The sequence below is a fragment of the Arachis ipaensis genome, chromosome B10, assembly GCF_059453495.1.
Source record: "Arachis ipaensis isolate K30076 ecotype BB chromosome B10, ASM5945349v1, whole genome shotgun sequence".
Taxonomy (NCBI): Eukaryota; Viridiplantae; Streptophyta; class Magnoliopsida; order Fabales; family Fabaceae; genus Arachis; species Arachis ipaensis.
This window is the reverse complement of record NC_142435.1, coordinates 3,227,204-3,252,264: the sequence shown is the minus strand read 5'-3', so window position 1 is coordinate 3,252,264 and position 25,061 is coordinate 3,227,204. Positions and strand designations below refer to the sequence as shown.

General features: G+C 33.2%; 5 protein-coding genes across 5 annotated transcripts; 1 reads left to right on the top strand and 4 right to left on the bottom strand.

The window, feature by feature from the left end:
- Positions 1 to 307: 307 nt before the first annotated feature.
- LOC107623296 (uncharacterized) lies at positions 308 to 1,693 on the bottom strand. The gene has a single exon (XM_088493844.1). The coding sequence runs from the start codon at positions 1,563 to 1,565 to the stop codon at positions 462 to 464; it is 1,104 nt and encodes a 367-aa protein (XP_088349970.1). The 5' UTR covers positions 1,566 to 1,693; the 3' UTR covers positions 308 to 461.
- A 5,423-nt stretch (positions 1,694 to 7,116) lies between these two features.
- On the top strand, positions 7,117 to 9,401 carry LOC107623697 (pentatricopeptide repeat-containing protein At3g62470, mitochondrial). Its single transcript, XM_016326045.3, has one exon. It carries the CDS (start codon positions 7,245 to 7,247, stop codon positions 9,150 to 9,152), a length of 1,908 nt encoding a protein of 635 aa, XP_016181531.1. The 5' UTR covers positions 7,117 to 7,244; the 3' UTR covers positions 9,153 to 9,401.
- An 812-nt stretch (positions 9,402 to 10,213) lies between these two features.
- On the bottom strand, positions 10,214 to 11,462 carry LOC107621761 (uncharacterized). The gene has a single exon (XM_016323767.3). The coding sequence runs from the start codon at positions 11,110 to 11,112 to the stop codon at positions 10,339 to 10,341; it is 774 nt and encodes a 257-aa protein (XP_016179253.1). The 5' UTR covers positions 11,113 to 11,462; the 3' UTR covers positions 10,214 to 10,338.
- A 6,191-nt stretch (positions 11,463 to 17,653) lies between these two features.
- On the bottom strand, positions 17,654 to 18,730 carry LOC110262478 (ferrochelatase-2, chloroplastic-like). Its single transcript, XM_088503693.1, has 4 exons — positions 18,683 to 18,730; positions 18,045 to 18,092; positions 17,846 to 17,946; positions 17,654 to 17,726 (listed from the first exon to the last, which is right to left on the bottom strand). Exons 1-4 carry the CDS (start codon positions 18,728 to 18,730, stop codon positions 17,654 to 17,656), a joined length of 270 nt encoding a protein of 89 aa, XP_088359819.1.
- A 2,416-nt stretch (positions 18,731 to 21,146) lies between these two features.
- LOC107619932 (rust resistance kinase Lr10-like) lies at positions 21,147 to 23,289 on the bottom strand. The gene is made up of 2 exons (XM_021113445.2): positions 22,536 to 23,289; positions 21,147 to 22,412 (listed from the first exon to the last, which is right to left on the bottom strand). Exons 1-2 carry the CDS (start codon positions 23,263 to 23,265, stop codon positions 21,256 to 21,258), a joined length of 1,887 nt encoding a protein of 628 aa, XP_020969104.1. The 5' UTR covers positions 23,266 to 23,289; the 3' UTR covers positions 21,147 to 21,255.
- Between the last annotated feature and the right edge of the window lie 1,772 nt (positions 23,290 to 25,061).

Genomic DNA, 25,061 nt, shown 5'->3' with positions numbered 1-25,061 from the left:
ATCTAACGGTTCTCAACTATTAACTTCACGTGAAGTCGACTGCACCTGAGTTTCCACCGTTGAATTATATCTAAAGACTGATCAAGTTGTGTTTAATTATTATTGTATTTGTTTCTCTCAATGAAGCATTTAATAAAATAAAGAAGTATCATAATAATATATGTAACTTTTTGATGCTCTAATAACTTAGGGGGGAAATTGAAATACATAATTTAAAATTTCATCATGGATATTTCAAGGGATGAGTTTCATCCACAATGACAATTATGACTTCATGAACAAGCATACCGTTCTACACTTCTACTTCACTTTCATTATTGTAGAAATTTTGGTGAATCTTTGAACAAAAAACAAAGAAAAAGTTATTCTATAATATCTAATCATAAAAGAATAAAACTAATAACAATATATCAAGATTAAGAATTGAAAAATATAGCATATTAACAATAGTAATAATAAAGCTATAGATCAGAGGGCACAAAGAGAAGAGGATCCCAATATCCATTAGAAGAAAACCAATTGGAGCCTTCACATTGCAGAAATTGTTGCTGCTCCATTGTCCAAAATCCTTCATTGCTTACTCCACCAATCAGAGGAAATTGCATACTACTGTTATTCCTGCTGCTATTTGATGTTCCAGGATTATGATAATCTGTATTATATCCCATATTATCTACAGTATTTGACTCATTTACCCCTGAGAGATGATTAGGCCATGTAAGAGTAGCTGTGCTTGAAGATGCAAGAAAACCATTCTCTTGATGATGAGTCCATGGTAATTGATCATATGATACTTCATTATTTGACCATGTTGTCATAGGTGATGGGGTTTGACAAAATTGTTGATGATGATGATGAGAGCTATTAAAAGTTCCTTCATGATCATCATGATTAGCATTAGCAGGGATCATGATCCCACTCTTAGAACAAGTGTTTGATGAAGTACTAATCAAACATGGCAAACTACAAGTGCTGCTGCAATTGGCATTATTATTATTATTATAATTATTCATCTTATTAGGGAGCATTACTACTGATGAAGAAAACAACTCTTTATTCTTCACAGAACAGTTCTGATTCTGATTCTGATTCTGATTCTGAGTTGACCTTGAAACCATGCTTGATTGAACAACCGGCGGAGGAAACCTCCCTCCTCCGCCCTTTACATCAAAAAGTTTAGCCTTGAGTGCACCAAGAAGGCCATCTCCATCAGCCACAGCCTCACTGGAATCCTCAAATGAAAAAGGCTCAGTGCAATCAGGAATGAAGCCGGAACCGGCGCCGCGCTTCGAAGCAGCGGCGCCACCAGACTCTGCAGCAGGCAAGTCAAAGTTTGTCCTTGCATTGACACCTCTTAAGGCTCTGGCAGCAGTGTCATAAGCTCTAGCGGCGTCTTCAGCCGTGTCGAAGGTTCCGAGCCAGAGTCTAACCTTCTGCAACGAATCTTTGATCTCAGCCACCCATCTCCCTGATGGCCTCTGACGAACACCTACAAATTTGTGGTGTCCTCTCGATGATGCCTTCTTTCTGCTGCGAGTTCTTTCCACTGCTGTTGCTGCTCCCATTTCCTCTGAATAAGTAACCAAACCTTTTTGTGCTTCAAATGGAGATTGTTTATATTATAAGGTTGGATGAGAAGGCAAGAATCTTCAACTCTGAGGAATCGACAAGTTGGAAGTTGACAAAGATGTATGGACATCTTGCATCTGTACATATTATACAACGTCATTGTTGCAGGCGTGTTGATGATATCGACCACAATAATGTTAAAATCTCACCTAAGACACACAACTAAATCATTATTGTTATTTCCACAACTTTGATTAAGATTATTAACAGGAATAGACAAGGTCCTGTTACTGCTAATATTGCAAGTTGAGGAGCGCATAAAGTTAGTCTTGAAAAAAAAAAAAAAAAAACAGAGAGTTTATAATATAAAAAATCCATTAATTAATATTATATGATTTTTAGTTTGATGTAGTATTTGGAAGAGAAGAAGCAGTTTTAATTTTTTTTTATTTATTTCAATCATTACCAATTTTTATATGTTATTTTTATTTTAATATATAAATATTAATTTTATTATAAAATTAATTAATAATATTTATTCAGATATCTAAATTAAAATGATAAGATAATATACAAAAATTATTTAAGTTGATGTCTATTTTAGTAATTTTTTATCTAAAAATAATTTTGAGTAATGTAATCCAAACAATATTTTTCTTTTACTATAATCAATTTTAATATAAAGATTGTCAAATATAAATTACTTAACACAAACTTACTTTTCATCAAAATCAAATTTGTAAAATCAATTTTATACAAATTTCTGTTTGTAAACTGTAATCCAAAGACACACTAAATAGTTTAGAATAATTAATATTAAAAAGGTTATATTTTTTATTGGATGTCAAATGATAATATTTGAAGAGAATTATCTCTAACAAAAGAATAAACGTGATTTTAAAATTTAAAGAAAAAGTTATGAAAGGGTGATAAGAAGACAATCATATGCAAGGTTGTCCTGGTTTGATTGTATGGTTACACTTAAAGAATGGTTATATTCATATCAAAGCTTAAATTGTATCTATAAAAATTGAACTAAAGCACGTAGTGACAACTGAATAGCTCTCAAAAATCCTTGGCTCCAACGTTATCGACTTTGAGAACGAGGATGCAGATTAGGAAAATAGTTAATTAGGTTGCCACTAATAAACAGATATTTAGGTGTCACTCACAACTGTACTTTATGTCTTCTTTTGTCCTTGTCATTTTCTACCCCTTATTTGTTTAGCATAGGCCTGATCATTCTTTTTTATTATTATTAAATTTTTTTACCGAGGTTAAGTATAGTTCTTGATAGTGTATCAACATCTAAATAAAATAGAACATGGAAATCCAATGTTGCACATGTATAAAACATATCTTACAGTTAATAGCTGGAGTCAATAATCAGTAATATGATATATGAACCACGTACATTTCGCTAAATTGCCGTGTCTATCGGACACGACATTTACCGACACTCGTCCGCTATACGTGGTTACTTTGTCCAACCATGTCTTAATAAAAAATAAAAAATTCTTCTCCGGACACACGTTTAGACACATCTAAATATCATTACGTGTCAGCGTGTCCAGTCTTATTCTTAATATATATTCTTAAAATAAATTTAGATATAGTATATATCATTATTTATTAAAACAAAAAATATTTTAAATACTTGATATAATTAAAATAAGACATTAAAAAATTTAATTTATATTTTAATATCAATAAAATATTAAAATATTATTATGATTTATCTAAAAAATACTTTATATTTTATATGTATGTGTATCCCTAGATCATGTAAAAAATTAAAATTCGTGTATTGATGTATCCCATATCATGTCGTATCCGTGTCTGTAACAGTTTCCATGCATCATAGGATATTAATCAATTTTCACCTCAGCATGGCAGCTGGGCAACAAACAATGATCCTTTCTGTCTCACTAAGTTCATGAATAGAGGAGTTAGTTTCGAAGACATGCAACTTTAACTTATTGCATTTATCTTAAAGAAATAAATATGATGACTTGATAAGTATGGAAAGTCATTTTGTTATAGGTGGTTATCGAGATTTTTTTTTGACGTGAATATATGATAGGCATAATTAAAATAGTCAAATGTCTCAAATTATTTAATAATTTTTAATTGTTAAATTTGTATAAAGACTTTTTCATGTAAATATATAATTCATGTGAAGTGTGACAAATAATTAATTATAAGTTGTAGCCATTTGAAATAATGTTACTTTTGATTGATTTAAGGTTTAAATAAAAAACACAATTATCTTTCAAAATAATAAATATTTTGAAAATAAAATGATCCGAATATTTTGTGTGTGCACTTATTTATTTCCAATTTTTTAGAATTAAAAATAAGATAAAAAATAAAAAAGATAAAAATATTTATTTTTTGTACTATAAAAAATAAGGTATATAAAACATGTGCACATAAAATAAAATATAATAAAAATATTATTTTTTTATATAAATATATAATTTTTTTTGTCAGGTAGATTAGAGAGTTCTCAATTTTATGTATTACATTACAAAATTTGGATCTTATAAAATAAAAAAAATTAGTAAAATAATAAAGTGAAGAGTTAATTACTTTTGATTTTATAACTTTCATAAAATATTTCCACTATCTTAATTTAAGACTTAAGAATGATCAATTCATCACACATCACTCTATCACTATATCATTTAAGTTTTTTTTAGTCAGATGGATTAGACAGGTCTTAATTTTAAGCATTATTCATGTATTACACACTCACACACACTACATGAGTTCATAAGACTCCGTTTGGTTGATGTATAGGATGAGACATAGACACAAAGACACAGACATAAAGATATAGACATAAAATATTTGTGTCTATGTATTATGTTTGGTAAAAATAATGAACAAGACACAAATATTTAAAAAAGATTGAATTACCCTTCAGTTAACCACAATTTTATCAACACCACTGCACACCTATCACCTCAAACGCTACATGTCATTACTATTAAATTTTTATTTCTTTTCGTATTTTTTTTCTTCTAATATCATCTCAAATTATCATTCAAATATTAAATATACAATTTTTTTTTGAAAAAAAATAGAAAATCAAAGCCTAAAATTTACCAAAGATTAATTAAAATTTAAATAAATAAAAAATTAAATGTATAATTTTTTTTTGAAAAAAACGGGAGAACAAATTTGGTTGTAAAATCTAAAAGAGGAAGTAAAAAAAAAAATATTTGAAGAGATAAGAGGACAAATTTTGAAAATTTAAAAATTGAATAAGGGTAAAAGAGTAAAAAATTAGTGTCTCACAAATTGTGTCTCAGTGTCTCATCAAATTGGAGGTACACAAATTTAGTGTCTCCGTGTCCTCCCGTGTTCATCAAAATTCTGTATCTCACCAAATCAAACAACAGACATGTGTCACCGTGTCCATGTCTCATTGAGACATGGATATCAACCAAACACTACCTGAAGAGTTCATTTTCTTGTGAGGTAGCAACCACTAGCTCCAAGTCTTGGCTGCCTATATCACTTGAGTTTAGTCTTTAGGCTTTTAACTTGATGAATATCCTAGTGCAAACAAAAAAAAATAAATTTTTTTTTATCATAAGCTAAGATGCTAATTATGTCTTTAAAAAAATTCCAAAAATAAAAACCAAGTTCTAATTTTAAATTTTTTTGCACAAGATAATATGCACCTATGTTATCTTTTCTATAAATATGTACAAAAAAATAACTCTCAATTTTTAGATCTCCAATTATAAATGTCTCTGATAGGGGTGCATATGATTCGATCCGGTCTGAAGATCCGGCCCGGTCTCGATCACTTTAGGGACTAATTTGGTGTGATTTCATCGGGTTTAGGGTCGGGTAAGGGTCTCAAAAATAAACCCGGTCATTATTTCGGGTCGGGTCCGGGCCATAGCTCGGGTCACCCGATGGCCCGGTCATCATGCACAATTAATATTTTGTATTATTAGTGATGGATCATGACTATTCTTATGTGGAATTTAAGTATTGTAAACCTTAATATTTTGTGTTATTAGTCATTATAAGACTATAAGTTAATGTTTTATGTTTAGAATGCATAAGACTTTAGACTAATGCATAATATTGTGTTATTTGTATTGATTTAAATATTTGGTATTATTAGACAATATTAGTATTAATTGTGGTTATGCTTTAATTTTGAAGAATGGTTGGTTCTTGTTATATTTTTCTAAGTGAATTTTATCATGTTAAATAATGGTTAGAGTCAGTGGCGGAACTTGAAACAAAATTTTGGGGAGGCCAGATAGAAAATAATTGTCAAAATATTTTTGATATGGACTCCATTTAAGATAAGCTCGTCTAATCTCATCTCTCTGGTTTGGGTGATATTACCAAATTTAAAGCCGTTTTTCAAGATCTAATTCCAAAAAGTTAAGGTTAAAGTTATCAGATGTAACTTTTTGAACTTTTGAAGGTTATATCTCACTTTCTTCGTGATTCATTAAAGTAGAAGAACTATCTACAGGTGTTGATATTGTAAAAGTTATATGTTCTCCTTCTTAAATATTAGCCTTCCTCTTAAAAAATGTATCAATTCTTTGATTTTTTATTATTATTTTATATAAAAATTTGAATATATATCCTGTAAAATATGTAAAGAAGAAGTTAGAAGGACAAATATTAAAATTTATAATATTTATTAAATTTTTTATCAATTTATACAAATACAATAATATTAATACTTATTGAATATTTTATTATTTTTTATCATATAAAAAATTAAATTAAAATAATAAAATATAAAATAATATTAAATTAAATAAATAAAAAATATCTAATTTTTTATATTTGAATTTAAAGATAGAGAGAGTGTTGTTTATTGAATTTATTAGATACTTTAAGTCATAGTAAAGTATTTAAGTCAATTGAACTATTTTTTATCTTTTGAAAAAGTACTACTAAGTTTTTTATAAAAAGTTTGGGGGGGCCATGGTCCCCCCTTGTCTGAACTAAGCTCCGCCACTGGTTAGAGTCTTAGAAATTTGGAATTTTAAAAGCTAGCTTACAAGAAGGTATCAACGTAATGTAATGTTAACGGCCCGATTTTCACCCGGTTTTCACTCGGTATAATTGTAGCCCGAAAGTGTATTGGTTTTATTGGGTCCAGGGCCGGGTTCGGGTCTAATAAATAGACCCGGTGTATATTTTGCGTCGAGTATGGGTCACATCAAACCCAGCTTCACCCGGCCCATGTGCACCCCTAATCTCTGATTAAGTTTTTGGATGATTGCTCAGATTTCTGAGATTGTTCAGAAGAGAAATAATAGTATTAGAGTTGCATTGTATTATAATTCTTTTCAGGTCCATGGTCCATCCTATCTAACTTCTTATTTTCGTTACACACTACAATTTTTTTTGTCGAATATGTTGCATGTGTCACAAAATTGGGCCAAAGCCCAGTACTGCATAACATTGAATAATGGTTTTTGTATTTCATTGGCCCAAACAATGAAAACCAAAAAAGAGGGTTCATCAACCATTCAACCGTTAACCCATCAATCTCACTGCTGAAAATTGGAAAGAGTTTCAGCTACCGAGCTACCCCACTTGCCGCTTGCTTCATTGCCACACTTCCACACCCAACTGCTCCTTCTTCTTTCGTTGCTTTCTTCACTGTAAATGGCACTTCAATGACTACCTCCCTCTGCAATAGAACATCCACCAGCTCAAAGTTTCAATTTTTAAATTCGTTCTGTCGTGGGCACCCCAATGGCCCCTTCCATGCCATCTCCGCCACCAAGCTACGCTCTTTCCATCAGGGACGACCAATTGGATCCCAAAGAAGAGAGCAAGTGCGCTTTCCTTGTGGTAGCTCTCTGCCCTTGTCTCGTTTGCTTCATTATCCTCTTAATTGCACTCTCTATCATTCTCGTTCTCAAATTCCACTTCTTTTGCCACACCCCTCTTCACTTCTTGCTCCACAAAAAGAACTGCTGAATTCCCATCTTAATTTCTTATTAAAGTTTCCGTTTGTCAGTAATTCTATCGGTTTTGCTACTCTTGGTAATGGTGATGCTGTTTTTGGGGTTGAATCTGGCATTGATAATGATGAAGAAGATGATGATGATGGTAGGGATTTTAATGCTGAGTCATGTGCTGATCCAGATGAGGTTGATAGAGTATGCAAGGTGATTGATGAATTGTTTGCATTGGATAGGAACATGGAGGCTGTTCTTGATGAATATGGGGTTAAGTTGTCACATGATTTGGTTATGGATGTGCTGCAGCGGTTCAAGCATGCAAGGAAGCCGGCATTCCGGTTCTTTTGTTGGGCCGGGGGAAGGCCTGGATTCGCCCATGATTCCAGAACTTATAACTCCATGATGCATATTCTTGGGAAGACCAGACAATTTGAGACGATGGTGGCAATGCTTGAGGAAATGGGGGAGAAGGGCCTTTTGACAATGGAGACTTTCTCCATTGCTATCAAATCCTTTGCTGCCTCAAAGGAGAGGAGAAAAGCTGTTGGGGTCTTTGATCTGATGAAGAAGTACAAGTTTAAAGTGGATGCTGATGCTATTAATTTGTTGCTTGATAGCCTTGGCAGGGCAAAGCTTGGTAAAGAAGCTCAAGCAGTTTTTGAAAAACTAAAGGGTAGATTTATGCATGATTTGCGAACTTACACCGTACTTCTTAATGGTTGGTGCAGGTTAAAGAACTTGCTAGAGGCAGGGAGGGTGTGGAATGAGATGATTGATAAGGGATTTAAGCCAGATATTGTTGCACATAATATTATGCTTGAAGGGTTGCTAAGGTGTAAGAAGAAATCTGATGCCATTAAGTTATTTGAAATCATGAAGGCCAAAGGTCCATCTCCCAATGTTAGGAGCTACACAATTATGATTCAGGAATTCTGCAAGCAAAAAATGATGGGAGATGCTGAAGAGTATTTTGATGAAATGATAGATCGTGGGTGTCAACCAGACACTGCACTTTACACGTGTTTGATCACTGGGTTTGGGAGGCAGAGGAAAATGGATTTGATATCTGATCTACTGAAGACAATGAAGGAAAGAGGTTGTCCACCGGACGGGATGACCTACAATGCTTTGATAAAAGTGATGACAAGCCAGCATATGCCGGATGATGCAATGCGAATATACAAGAAGATGACTCAAAGTGGCATCAAGCCTACCATTCACACTTACAACATGATAATGAAGTCTTATTTTGTGACAAAGAACTATGAAATGGGACATGCCATATGGAATGAGATGCATCATATGGGGTGTTGTCCTGATGATAATTCCTACACTGTATTCATCGGAGGCCTTATAAGACAGGGCAGGTCAGGCGAGGCATGTAGATATATAGAGGAAATGATAGGGAAGGGGATGAAAGCTCCTCAACTTGATTATAACAAGTTTGCTGCTGATTTTTCTAAAGCTGGGAATCTTGGCATACTTGAGGAGTTAGCTGAAAAGTTGAAAATTGCCGGTAAATTTGAGGTCTCCGATGTTATTGCCAGTTGGGCTGAGATGATGAGGAAAAGTGCCAATAGAAGAGAGCCTACATATTCAGGTGGGCGGTTCATATAAACACTAAGCATGTCAAACGTGGGCGGAACCTCTTTGGTACTAGAATGTTATAACGAAATTTTATTGACTACCAGTCATCTAGTTTGGCTTCTAGTTTTTGTCTTCTGGTTTTGTACTTTGTATTTCACTATTTGTATATTGATATTAATGTTGTTTGAAAATTATAAGCTAATATTGTATGATGTCATGTACCACTTTGAATGAAAAACAGTTATTCATATATTAATAGATTGTTCATTAAAAGAAAAAGACCAATTGAACATGGGTGATTTATGAATTTTTAGTAGCTATGGAGTAGCATGAGCATGTAAAATATTTGCATTCCTTCATGTCACTCCATTCAAATAAAATATCAATAAACCCGGAAGAAAATTTAGAGATGTTAAAAAAGGGATGTATTGGATGTATACAATGAAAATGAAAGGTATTTTTTCCATTATTGGTAATTTTCTCGATAAGACGATAATATTGGACAAAACTTGTAGTGATAATCTAAAACAGTTTGTATAGTGTCTTTGAGTATTAATCAAATGCTTTACATAATAATTGTCATTGTCTATATTCTTTGGTTACACAGAAACTACTGACCCATAAGCATTAGCTTCTGCTATAAGATTGACAATCCTTTTTGCCCAATACAGTTCTGCCAATCAGCTTGTAATGATTCATGCTAATTATTGTTTTACCACAATGTTTTACATGCTATAATAATAAAATGATTTCTGCTTCTTTAGTCTTCTTCACATAGCATGGTAACATATTACTTTTTACCTTAGAACACAGGCTGTTAAATTAAATATCTATCACTGTAATGTAACTGTAAGTCCTTCACCTTAGCAAGCAAAAAAGTAAACAAAGCTGAAAGCTCTGTAGCCTGAAGTCCTTTTAAGTTATCCTTATTTCAAACAGTACAATATTCAGGCCTGCCATTGGTTCTATTCCTACAGAAATTGCCCCATGACCATGACCTAGTCTTTTTGTCTATATTTCCAAGTTTGTGAAGTGTGGAATTCAGCAAATTTCAGAAGTAGAAGAGTTCAACAACATAGAGAAGTAGGAAGTGAATGAAATAGGAAGGGAAGCTGCATTAACAAAAAATATTGAACAAAATTTTCAAAGTTATAATCTGAAATATGTGAGACAGAAAATACTTGAAGTTGAACCATGAAGTTTATTTTATTCATCATCATCTGACATTGGAAGCAACAGTGTGAGCCCATAACTTGAGGCTATCTTTAATGTCATTTTCATTGTTCAAAGCAGGAACCTTCCAATTCTTCAAAGGGTTCTCTTTCTTTTTCTTATGGACCTTCCATGCTTCTGAAAGGTAAGGTCTTGGAACTGCAGCCTTATCACAATTCTCCTCATCTTCTTCTTCTTCATCATCATCATCATCTTCCTCATCTTCCTCATTCCTGACACTCTTCTTCCCTAACCTTTGCAAACCAGGAAGGATTGAAGCCAAGCTTGAATCTTTGTCTTCCTCTGAGAAAACAAAGCCAAGATCCATAAACCCTTTAAGCTCCTCAAATTCAAGGTCTGATAAACTCTTGCTTCCCCTTCTCTTCTTCTTCCTTCCTCTGCTTGTGTTGTTGTTGTTCTTCTTATTAGGAAACCCTTCAAGTTGCACTTGCACCTGTGCTTTCCTTTCACCTTGTTCAGTGTCCATGATGTCTTTTCCTGAAAGAATGGTTTGAAGCTTTGATGGCAACATGTCAAGCTCTGGGGAACTAGAATCATCATGCATGGAGCATGTCATGTTGTCCAATTGGTCGCTCATAGACCTTGTATGAATAGTTTGGCTGCGCAAAAGCATCGGTTCTTCTGATTCTGATATTCCTTCTTTGGTTTGATGATTTGTGTTTTCATGAGAACTTGATGAACAAGGTTCTTTTTCCTTCATGTCTTGAATCCCAAACCAGCAAGAATCAAAGAGCTTCAACACTGTCTCTGCTTCCATTAATACAAAGAAATGCTTTGGAACTGTATTAGCAGAAGTAGATTTGTCAAAGCATGGTAGATAATACAAGATATATTATATTATTCTTTTTGACTATATTGCCCTTCTTGCACCTTGAAATTACAAGAATAGTTCAAACAAATTATCATTATATAGGGTGTACTGTTTCTGTTCTCCAAGAAAATACAAAAGTTGAGGCAAAACCAAAGGGGGTGTCTGTGTCTACTAATAAACACAGATCTATGAACTGAAAAATGTAAAAGAATTATAGGAACCTGATTGATTACCAATGCTTAAATAACTTAAGCATATATACAATTCATCACTATGTATAGGTTGGAGAATAGTTTGTATCAAAGCACTATTGGGAATCCATTTTGTGTTCTCTTAGATGTTGACATTATATGGTCACATCTCTTTCTGGTTGGTTTGGTGTTTTCATCAAAGTTTTCATGTGGGAACCAGTTTGCCAGGGCAACTATTGCTTCCTTACTTGCTTCCAAACTACACTAAATAAATTAAAAGCATCTATGTTTACTGTGGTCGGCAATAGCTGCAACTTCTAATTATACTTTATTGCAGTGCTGCACATTTTTGCTAGATTAACAGGTATAATAAAACTTTCTTAATGAAAGCTACATTTTCAAGGCTGAGTTTCACTTTTTCTTTTGCAAGTATATGAGAGTTATATTGTTGTTTCTAATCTCAATGTATAGTTATTTGATCGTCCTCAACCAAAATCTACTAATATGTAAATCAAAATATAAAATAGCTAATATGATTATACTTTTATATATATGATATATCCCACAAAACAGGTTAAGAAAATAAAATTTTCTAACAATAATAACTGATCAACATAAATCAAATTAGTTGGAGTTTAGTGAATTATAGAATAAATGAAGAGGTTTAAAGAGTTGGCCAACTGAATTTGGTCCTCCCTCGGCATCGCAAACCACAATTTCGGATTGCCTTAATTGCGTAATAACACATTGATGTCAGAGAGAAAAAAAAATGGAGACATCATTGCCGTTGAATTAAGCTATAGGTGATTAATAATGATTATTTATGAATGAATAATGAAAGCACAACTTTCTTATAACGCAATATAATTACATCATTCAAACAATTAAGAGCAACACACTTTTCTAATTGTCATGAAACCAATTATCCCAAAAAAAAATTAAGCTGATAAAAGGAGATAACGTGAATATTTATATCTCTAATACTCCCCTCAAGCAAGAACTTCTTTTTGGTTTACTTGATTTTTGCATAGACTTTCTTTTTTTTTTATTTGTCTTATGTTATTTTTCTATTTTTAGGATTTACCAAAGTTCGCTCGGATACCATGTCATGAAACTACTCATTTCAAAAGCTTAAACCGATAGAAAAAGATAACATGAATGATTATATCTCTAGTACTAAAAATAAAATCGAAGTAAATCAGAGAAGCAGAATGTTCTGTTAAATGAGCTAATTTGCAGGGACTGGCAGCTTCAATCATTCTGCACGTGCATCTCAAATGCGTTTGTTTCATTCTTTTTGTTTTGAACTCACACAAATGCTTTTTCACCTTTGTTCTTATGTGCAGATCGATCATTTGCTTATGCATGCTCAACATTGACATTGATTGTTTAGCATGAGACTTACATAACTAACTCAAAATGCTCAGCTCTCCTACTTTGGTGTAGTTATTAATGTAGTTATCAAAATGAGTTATTTGTATAACATTTTTGTTTGTCTTACGTATGAAGCTTTGGAAGCTGCACAATATGGAAGGAGCTGAGGTAGAGTGGGACCTAGCTAGCGGAAACAAGTGGTTGAGAGCAACTGCACATGGTTCACGTTGTGACATTGTGACCTTTATTATGATAAGTCGTAACATCAGTACATTATAGCATAGTTGTCAGAACCGAATCGGTGATCGAATCGGTCAGGTTACTGGGTCACTAGGTCACTGGTTCAACCGGTGGGTCACTGGTTGAACCGATAGAACCGGTCGTACGTAAATAAAAAATATAAAATAATAAAAATTTGAATAAAGTGACAATTAGGTCCTTAAAATTTTCGACTTCAGATTAATTATCCCTTGAAAAAAAATAAAGTACAAATTTTGTCCTTCAAGATAATAAACGATGAACACATTATGTCCCTCCATTAATTTATCATGTGAAATTTAGTGGTGATGCTTATATGTCCCTACTAATTAGTCCTAAGTCGAAATCTTCGAAGACCTACTAACTCAATACTCTAAAAAATTTAAAATAAACATCTTTACTAACATTTTAATATGTAAATGTAAATATTAAAATATTTGATACTTATTTTAATAATTTTATAAATTCTAAAGAATTAAAAAAAATTGAGTATAAAACTAAAATTAAATTAAATAAATATAAAATAATTCAGTTGTGTATGTATATAATATATAAAATAATTAGCATAAGTTACAAATGAACATACTAGCTTGGTGGTGCTCCTTGTTGGCTCCTAGCAAGGAGGCACAACACTCCTTAAATGCATTTTTGAATATTGGATCAATTTTCAAATGCTGCTGGAGCACCCAAGACCTGCATTTGTTGGGTTCACCATAGGACCGGCCGGTTCACGAATTACATCGAACCGGCCGATTTTGACCGGTTTTGTCCAATTTATAAAGAACCACCCGATTTTAAGCGGTTCAAATCCTTGTTCGGTCCTTGAATGCATTTTTGAATATTGGATCAATTTTCAAATGCTGCTGGAGCACCCAAGACCTGCATTTGTTGGGTTCACCATAGGACCGGCCGGTTCACGAATTACATCGAACCGGCCGATTTTGACCGGTTTTGTCCGATTTATAAAGAACCGCCCGATTTTAAGCGGTTCAAATCCTTGTTCGGTCCAAAGCTTCAACTGAACCGGCCAGACTACCGGTTCACCAGTTTTCCGGTTGAACCGGCCGGTCCGGTCCGGTTCTTACAACACTGCATTATAGTTTTGTAGCATTGCATCAATGATTCATTGTAATAGTATGAATTGCAGGGCAAATAATAATCTCACTTGTCCTCATCAATCATCATATGATGATGATTCTAGTTTTATGGACATGCAATATAATGCATACAAATTCTCATATATTTTTAACTTCTCACCATAACCTTCACAAATTCTAATTGAGTCTTCATATATTTTTTATTTTTCAACCTAATCTTCACACATTTCAACACAAATACATCTCTATCACATATTAGATATGAACTTCTATCTATTTATATTATTTTTTTGTGCGTTGTTTTTGTATTTTTTCAGTAGATCTATGATGTTTGTTTGTTTTTTATCTGTTCTTTGAAATGTGAAGAAGTTAACTTAGTTTATGAAAACCAATCATAAATTTTTTCTTGCATGAACATTAGTCAAAATTATAATAACGTGTATATACATATATAAATATAGATATATAATCATAAGAGTAATTTATTTGAAATATGTGTCCCATTTTTTGTGATCTATAAAGGTGAGCCGATATATAAAATAATTTTTTATTTTAAAATTATTTTATTTTAAAATATTATATAAAATTTGAAAGAATTTGTAAAAAGAAATTATTTTTCGTTATAAACATGTTTATTATAATTTTTTTTAAATTTTAAAAGTTATTTTATCAAATATAATTGTGGTGCTTGTACTTATTAAAAGTCATTTTTAATTTGATTTTACCAAACGTAAATTTTACAAACCAAGTCTAAATGGAAGCCTATCATCCAAAAAACTATGAGAGGGGGAGAATCGATTATAACACCTATTTGAAATACATATATATGTGATTCATGTTGGTTTCTTTTATTAACTATTTATTTAATATAAGAGAAAATTATATTTTTTTTTGAGAAATTTTAAAATGACACTTTCTTTTCATTTATTTATAAAATGTATATTTTTTTTGTTATAATTTTTAAAAAACCCTCTCTTTAATTCATTTTAAATTTATTGTGTTAACTAATGTTAATTTTATTTATTTAAAAAAAATAAATTAATTTTTACAAAAATATTCTTTTATAAATTATATTTTTTATTAATTAAATTATATTTTATTAAAATATTTTTTAAAAAATTTAATAATTAATTTTTTTTTTTTCGAGATATCCTTCAATAATCTTACCATGCAGTTCCTCTAGGTTGTACTGTTGATTCCTGGGAGGCATCCAAACCAAAATTGCCTCACCAGTATACCTACAAATAAAACAAATGTTAAGTGACAATTAGATATAATAAAAGAAAGTAATTGAATTCTTACTGCTGCAGACCTGTAATCATTCTTGTTCGGAATGCTACTTGTATAATTCTTTACAAGAGTTGGTATGGACATGTTAGATCTTGAAGTATGCAGTTCTTCTGGGTTGTAGAAAGAAAAGACGAGCGAAAAGAAAAGACGAGCGAAAATATTTTGAATATTTTTTTTTTGTGTGAACTTTAATTAAGCAAAATCTATATATTTGCTTTTTGTTGGGTTTTTTTGTGACTGTTCAGTTAAGTCCACTATCTTTTTTTATTTTGAATTTTAATAACATTAACATCTAATTAGATGTTAAAAAAATCTTTATATATTATATATAGTACATATATAAAAGTAAATTATTTTAAAATTTATTTATTTTTCTCATGATAGTAAAATTATAACATATTAAATAAATTCTTTAAAATGATTATATATATATATATATATAGTTGTTTAATTACGGGAAAAATCTATGAATTGATAATTGATTAGATTCGAGAAGTACCTACGAACTGAATGATCATTGCTCTATCGCCACGCTTTTGTGAATCTATCGGTACGCTTCTTTTTGCCACGCTTTCAACTCTTGCCACGCTTTTAAGAGTGGCCATATGTATTAACCTATCGGTACGCTTATATGGCTACGCTTTTGAAATGTGCCAATAATAAAAGATATGGTATCACTTTTGAAGCGTGCCAATAGTGAAGAAACATGATCCTATTGCCACGCTTTTAAAGCGTGGCTATATCCCTATCATCAAAAAAGAAAATCTGGCATATGCTTTTACCCATACTCTAATGCACTCCAAAAATAATAAAAAAACATTGACAAAAATATGTGAATATCATTTAAAAAATTAATTAATAAAAATTAGTATTACATTAATAAAATTCAAACCAAAGTAGTTATAAAATACATTGGGCTAAAAAATATCAATACATATAAAACTTATTAAAAGTCATTAACTTATTCTATCTCTGTCATTTTTTTGTGTAAAAAATAAAAAAAATTAAAAAATAAATATCAATAATCCAAACATAATGGCAAAAACTCATGCTGCTGAATCTTGTAGCTCACACCATTGTGCTTTAGAAAAAGGAGATAGCCCTCTTAGAAGAACTTCTATAATTTTTGTAGCGCTTGAGGATTTTATACTCTTCATGCATGAATATCAATGCAGTTTCTTTACTTCCCATTCTTCTTACCTGCAACAAGTTTAAAAGAAATGCCATGAAAACACACACAACCATTTTATCTTCATTTAATAATGATTTCAAAAAGTCTACGCACAACTACACAAAACATAATGCAGTTTTGTATTGTAACTATCAGCTTGAAAATGCTGTTATACTTTAAATTGCATATAAAGTCTCAGCAAGGATGCATAAATTGCATAAAGCTAAAACAAAACAATGTTTGATCCATTTATACTCTTGAGAAAAACAAAATTACTCTTTGAAGTCAAATAATTGCCTAGCGTATAGCATTACAAGTTCCAAATTTCATATAGATCAGATACTATAAATCACCTATAAACAGTTTGTAAAATATATTTATATATAAATATATATAATGTAGAAACTGATCAGATACTACATTATGACCAGTTTGTAAAATATAATCAGAAACCTATAAACAATAATGAAATATTAGATACAATCTATATTCATTAGAGACAAGCTATTTTGAGATATCCATATTACTCTGCTGTTGACACAACACCTCAAGCACATCATTACCGATTCAGAACCATCCTTAATGCATGCATATACTCATACATTAGTAATAGAACTAGTAATAGAACTATTAATTATTAATATTATAATAATAGAATATCTTTTTTCTACTTAAGCAATGACTTAAGGATAACACGACTAAAGATAACATAAGCTGCAAGCAATGATGTCAGTGCATTGGAAAATTAAATGTAGGCCACTAGAAATATTGATTTTAATTCCGAAATTTTCAAGTAATCCATGAAATAGATAAGATAAGCAAGGAAGGTCGACCAAATATTCAATTACTGGATGTGAGCAAGAAAAAATAAAAAATAAGAATAAAATGGCATAAGTATAATTAATATGTCAAAGGGAGAAATTCCTACGTAACGTTGGGGATTTGAGTTGAAAAGGAATCAAATGAAAGCCAAAAACATGTGTTTGTTTCCTTTTGGATTGCGTGGTTTTACTGGTTTGTATTTAATGAACCAAAAACCAAAGCAAAGGGTTGGTGGAATTGGAGAGGGACCTACGCTCACACTGTCACACATTACCCCCACTTGATCACATGCACCGTCCAAACTCCCTGTACTCCATGTCAATTTCTTCAAGGGTCTCTATGTGCTCACTCACAAAGCTGAGATACAAGGAGGAGGAGTGTCTTTTACTCTTAAGGCTATTTCACAACTTTCAACAGTGTCTAACGCAAAACACAATTAAAATTTAAAACCGGGTAAAAGTCCAAAAATAATGTACCTCACTGGAACAGCTAAAAGACTCCTCACACCTTTCTGACCAAGCTCAACGAGAGTTTCATGTGTATATGGTTTCAACCACTGTACCGGACCCACTCGACTCTGGAAATTCATCCAACAATTCCATAAGAAACAGAGGCTCTAAAAGGTAAGCCAACAATTCAGCAATTAAAAAGCAAGTTAATGAGGTCCAAACTAACCTGATAAGCAAGAGTGTGCTTATTGTTAATTCCTCTAGCTTTCAACTCCTGCATAATCAGATTTACCATCACTTTGTGCACTGATAAAAATAATAATAGCAGTAAGTAGAAGCAGAAGTAAAAGTATTGATATGAGGTGCTCCATTAAGTAGAAGCAGAAGTAAAAGTATTGATATAGTGTATATGGGGCTTTTGCAAATATTAGGTTATTTGAGTGTTTGAGAAAAAGGTATACAGGAACCATATCATAGATATTCTACAGTTATTCCAGGGTTGTGAAAGTAACTCATCTGACTATATTCTGTGATCAAATAATAAATAAAAGGGGGAAATAGAGACAATGGGATGAAATTTACAATAACAACTTCAGCTTGCAATTATTTGATATAATCAGAATAAAAGTATGCCTTTATAATATAGAGAACTAAATTTCCAATTTAAAAGAAGCAAATGATATTATGTTTACACATAACAGTTAATAACATGATACATTCTAAAGAAAAACAGAAACTTAGACTCTTACTATGGCAAGTAATTACCACATCCCAACCTGCCTCTTCACTTCAAAAAGGATACAAAGCAAACAGGACAAAGAAGATACATATAAAGAGAAGATTTATTAGTGTTACTATTATTACCCTTAGCCAATGTTGAATACAAAGGACATGCAAACCAAATAGTACCATTCTGTATCTGTGAGATCCTCCGGAGACAGTGCTGCTGAACGCCTTTTGGTTTGAGGGCTGGCTTCTACAGCTTTGAGGGACTTGTATAACTCTCGAAGCTGCTCACTCCGCTGCAACCCTATCTGATCAAAATTGAGTTCCACTCCTTGACTTGTCTTCCTTGTCTTAATGTCTCCATTGTAATATCCTTCCCCCCAACTCAACACCCTGCTAAATGGGCACCATGAATAGAAAGAAATTGATTTTGAATAGTAGTATTATTGAATTGTGGTGTTGTCTAAGAAGCCATTGTATTGAGTTGTTCATATTAGAGAAGAAGAAGAAGAAACAAGTCATGATGTGTCTCGTCATATGAAGTCCATTGAGGTATTTTCACAAACAACACATATTCAAGAAACAGAAAATGAAAAAAAAATCACAAAACAGAACTGAAATTCAAGGAAACAGTTAGTTAGAAGTTAGTACAAGGGTTGGGTAGATGAAGTAGACCAGAATATTGCATAGCTCCACTGGATGCTTCTCACAGACAAAGCAAGCTGTTCCTTGAAGTTCTCCAGCAACATTTCCTTGTTCTTTGGGTTCAGGAAAATAACCTTTCAGCTTGAATCATACTTGATTCTCCCCATGAAACCTAAAAAATGAATTTAGCAAACTCTTAAAAAATTTGGCCTAGAAAACACATTGGTATACCAGACAACAGCTGACAGAATTTATATCTTTATCAGTTTTACAAAGGGCATTTGTGAAGAATACAAAAATAGAAGAATTTTTATAGGAAGGATAAAATCTGAGTTTCCAATGGCATTAAATACATAGAAGTTCACTTTCTCTATAAAATCATTTCCCTTTTGTATTAGTAAAACTCTCTCTATACCAAATCATATCCGCAGAGAACACATTAGGATAAAAAGTAAAAACATATATCCAGGCCCCAAAAAAATGAGTATGAACAGAGGATACTTATTTGATTCAGGTCAAATGCTTAACTTCCTACCACCAGATTATTGCAAAATTACAGCATTTAAGCTAGGAAATAATTTTCTTTTGATGAAATGCAAACCGCAGTACATAAGCCTATTACATGTCTTGAAGGTTGAAACTTCTTTGATGGAGCTGCCTGCAATTGAAACTTTTATCTAACTATTCAATTCCATTAGACAAAATCAAATACAAGAACGAAAACGAATTGAGCACTCACATAGTTGCATAGAACTTCCAACACACCTTCATCACAGATACACTGCTGCACCAAGACCGTTCTAGGTGGCAGTGCACCAGAGACCCTCACACCCTCAAGAAACCTCCATTTAGTATTTCTTTACCAAAAAATTGAAGACAAACATCAGAAACCATTCCAATAAGCAATTTACATCATAATCAAACAAAATAACAAATGATCATATCACTCAAACCTTATATCAAGTATCTGTACTATTCGAATAAATGCATGTGTCATGTAAGGCAAAGCACATATAATAAAATAGACAATCCATCGCATTCCCCACACCAATGCAATCAAACTAGAGAGTTCACCACATAATAGAAACAAAACAAAAAGAGAGGTGATTACAGTTGCAAGAGATGATTATATAAGAAAAGAAAACATTAATCAGCGTTATGGTGAGGGTTGAATAGAGAAATTTGCGGAGGGTTGAAACAGAGAAACAAAAAGGGATTAAATCTTTAAATACGTACCTTCTTGTGTTATGGTGAGGGTTGAGCGCCGATTGAGGGAGGAACGACGATTGAGGGAGAGGCAGCGACGATTGAGTCAGCGTCGACGGAGGTAAGGTTTGAGCGAGAGAGAACGAGCGCTGATGGAGGCCTTGCGAGCGAGAGTGAACGCCGACGGAGGGCGCGCCGATGGAGGGTGCGCCGGCGGAGGCAGCACCGATTGAAGTTTCCAAGAGTTGTAAAAGAGGGATAAAGGGTTGCAAGTTGAGAGCGGGCTACGACCTGAAAGATGACGATGGATTCTCACTTCTCAGTGATGAAGAGGGCTGCGAACTGAGAGAGAGCTGCGAAAGTTTAGGGTTCTTAGTTGAGTAATGGAGAGGATTCGAGGGTTTGGGTTCTCACTTCTAAGTTAGGGCTCTTTTGAGTGTTCTGATAAAGAAATTAAGTGTTTGAGTGAGAAATTAAATTAAGTGGGAATCCTATCGTCACGCTTTTTTAGGGTCCCAAATAATTAGAGTTTATAGGCACGCTTTAAAAATGTGCCCCGTATCCTGACAAACTAGCCACGCTTTAAAAGCGTACCTGTTTCTTTCTATGGGCACGCTTTTGAAGCGTGACAAAAAAAGGTGGTCAAATCATAAATCAGTGGCCACCCTCATAAAAATGTGCCAAAATCTCTCTATGGCCACGCTTTTGAAGCGTGCCAAAAAAAAGCGTGGCCGAATCATAAATCAGTGGCTATCCTCATAAAAGCGTGGCAAGAAAAAAGGGTGCCAATAGGCCTTTTTTCATATTACTACTTGAGGTATCTAATTATATTTTCATATTTTATATTTGTTACTTCTTCCTTATTTATTTGTTACTACTTGAAGGTAACTGCTACTTTTTGAAAATATCTTTATCCTCTCCAACTCTAAATTTAGAGGCCTTGTCTGGTGGGTTATTTGTCGTCCTCTGCTAATAGAATTTGTTAAGTCGAAAAGATTACGAGGTACATTTAATTTGTCTGCATCTCCTTCTAACATACTTATGACAGTTTTGATGGAAGGACGATCTGATGGCTGCCACTGAATGCATTGTAGTCCAACAATTGCAATTTTCTTTGCAAGTTTATTGTCTTCCTCATCTTCGATGTGTACATGAAAATCTCCCCCATCAAGCAAGTTGTGCATCCATTCGGGGTATAAAATCCTTAAAGACCCCTCAACTTCCATCTCTATGTTTTTCCTTCCTCCTACCATTTCAAGCAACAATATCCCATAGCTATAAATGTCTGCTTTGTAAGACACATTTCCAAAGTTTCTTGAGACAATTTCAGGCGCAATGTAGCCCATGGTTCCCTTGGCTGCGGTCATTGAAACTTTGCTCTGATCTTTGGAACACAACTTGGCAAGCCCAAAATCAGTAATCTTGGGAGTGAAGTTGTCATCTAGTAAGATATTGTGGGGATTGATGTCAAAATGAAGGATCTGTTGCTCACAACCATGGTGAAGATACTCAATGCCTCTAGCAACACCAAGGGCAATTTGGTGAAGCTTCTCCCATCCAAGGAAGACGTCCTTGTTATCTGGCGTGGATATGAAGTTTTGCAATGAACCTTTTGGAAAGAAATCATAAACTAGAGCACAATGAACTCCTTGCGCACAAAAGCCAAGTAAGCGAACCACATTGACATGGTGAATTTTTCCCATGGTTCCCACCTCGTTGGTGAAATCTTTTCCTTTACCCTCCGTGTTGCTGTTGAGTATCTTGACAGCTACGCCGATTTCTGAGGAGAGCATGCCCTTGAAGACTGCTCCATGACCTCCTTCACCCAGCTTGTCCTTGAAACCATTTGTGATCCTCTTTACATCAGCATAAGAGAATCTGGTAGGCTTGAGTGCCCTGTAATCTTCCAAGAACTTGTCAATTCTTGCTCGATCTTCTCCTTTCATTCTAAAATGTTGATAGATCTTAAACACTGCAGTAGCCACTGCTGCCAGCAGAATTAAACCTGCCACAACACCTATATATATGGACATGCATGCATGTGCAGGCGTATTAGTATATTATCATATTTATTTACATAATCTCAGAAACTAATCAGAAAGATAAATCATTTATTATATAATTAATGTGTATCAATCACCTGTGGAGCCAAAGAGCAAGTTATTATGATGGTGGCGGAAGCACTCAACTTCACCTTGAGTGCCATTGTTCTTCAGTTTACATCTCTTGCCTTGTGTTTCACACATGCTACAATTAGGTTTCGACCACCACAAATTCAAAGTATTGTACAAATCTACCATTTCTGAGTCATAGAAGGTTGAAGAAATGTCAAAAATCTTGGTGCAAGATACGAGATTGGAACTGAGGAGTGAATCGTAGCTGTCAGCAACGTAAATGGGGCAGGAGAGTTGATATTGCGGATCGGGTGAACAATTGAAGAAAGATACATCGTTCAGAGTCTGATCCCGACTGAACTGGAAAGGAGAAATTGAGGAAGAATTTTTTATGAGTTTGAGCAAGTGGGTGGGAAGGCAATTTTGCGTGTCAGAGACTCGGAAATAGTTATATTCATATTGGATATCAGTGACAAGGAGTTTAAGTGGGACAGGAGAAGCAGAGAACTCAATGAAGGTGTCATGAGAATCAGAACAAGTGAGATCAAAGGCAGGGTAACCGCAGTGAGGGGGCTCCTTGTCTTTAAGACGGAATGGGAATCGAATCGGAGGGCCATGGCGTCCGCACCTGTGTCCTCCACACCCATCTTCACCGTGGCATATCCCCGGCCCCGTGCCAACCAGTATTAATACCATCATCAACATTAATGAATTGGAATTGCTAATCATATTTGGAACAAGATATCCTTCCACCATGCTAATTGAAACTAAAAGATTCTGGTGGTTTCTAATTAGATACAGAGATGCCAGTTTTGTGCAGATAGTACACTCAAAGTCAACTACTACAGGGATATGGATAATTTGACATAGTCAAACAACAAATAATTCATTCACTTTGACAGGTATACCTTTGAAATTTCAATGCATAAACAACGGTCAAAAGAGATTATCCTTCGTTTTCTTCTGTGTATGCACATCATTTGCCTGGAAATTTCCAAACAAATGCAGAACATATATACTGCAATTTCAAGGCCTCACCATCCTTTTTTTAAGAAGGGATAAAAATTATTCATTCCATCAAAATACATCTATTAAAAAAGTATTTATACTCATATAAAATATGTTTAGTTCTCTTTATAATGAATCTAGAATTTTACAAATAATGTATTAGTGTGTTTATTTATCAAGATTATTTTAATAAAATTCAATTTCATTTCAATAAATTATTACAAAATGCGTCCCAAATTAAAAATATCAAAATTATAAATATTTGTCACAAAACTGATTTATTTACATACTCGGATTTAATGATTCTTGTTTGGTAGTAAGAGGGAAACATAAGGTGAAAATGAAATAAACTTCACTTTTGGCAAGCTGTGGTTATAAATGGTCAGAAGTGCATTAATACAACCATGAGCTGCAGCAGAGTTCCCACTCCATCAGTTCTATGTTTTTTGATCAGTAGATGAATGAAACTGAGTTGACTAGAACTTCCTATGAAAACCTCCCAGACTATACATATTTGCATTTTGCAGCGAAATGTGAAATACTAGACCACCAATCACATTATATTATGTCACATGGCAAGAGTCTCACCTAGCTTTTCAAGCCAACTAAAACCAGGACTCTTGTGAACATTTTTCTCTTTCATCACCTTCCTCAAGTTTCCAACCTGATCCCACTCCCCATCAGCTGCATAAATATTAGATAGTGTTACAAAGCCAACAGGTCCTTTTAACTGTATTTTCATTAGTTCGTCCACCATCAATTTTGCTAAATCACTTCTTCCATGGATATTGCACCCATTCAGAAAAGCTCCCGCAATTGATTCTGTCATTTGCATTGGCATCGTCTTGAGAAATTCCTATGCTTCAACTGTCTTTCCAGAGCGACATAAGAAATCGACAACACAAGCATAATGCTGCATGGTTGCCTCAATCCCGTAATGTTCTATTTGTAGGTTTAAAGAACCTTTTTTCAATCCCAATGCTGAGGGAATTTTGGTTTGGATGCCTCCCAAGAATCCCACAAAACAGTTCAACCCACAAATTTACCATGGAACAATTAGAGGGTCATCACTGCACTATCCTCAATTTTCTTTATTCGTTAGAGCAAGAAATTCTAAAGAAGATATTTATACAAAAACACTAATAGTTACTTCAAATTCTAAAGATTCTGGTCAGGAGGGTGATAATGAAGCCAAAAAACACATCTGTGAAGAGGGTGATACTCATAAAAAAACACCAATAGTCACTTCAGATTCTAAGGATTCTGGTCAGGAGAGTGATAATGAAACCAAGAAAGTTCAAATAAAAATGTTATTTTGTCCAATTCTAATATTCAAATTTTTTGTACTACAAATTATTTTAAATAAAACATCTTTTAAATTTAACTTTAGTTTACACATATTTAATTTAATTCTACAAAATATAGTCATTTTTAATATTTATTATATACTATCATTAATTTATCACCCGTGCATCGGGTCTCATCTTAGTTAATATTTAATCTTACAAGTTAAATCTGACAAGTTTGGATAAACAGCTTAAATA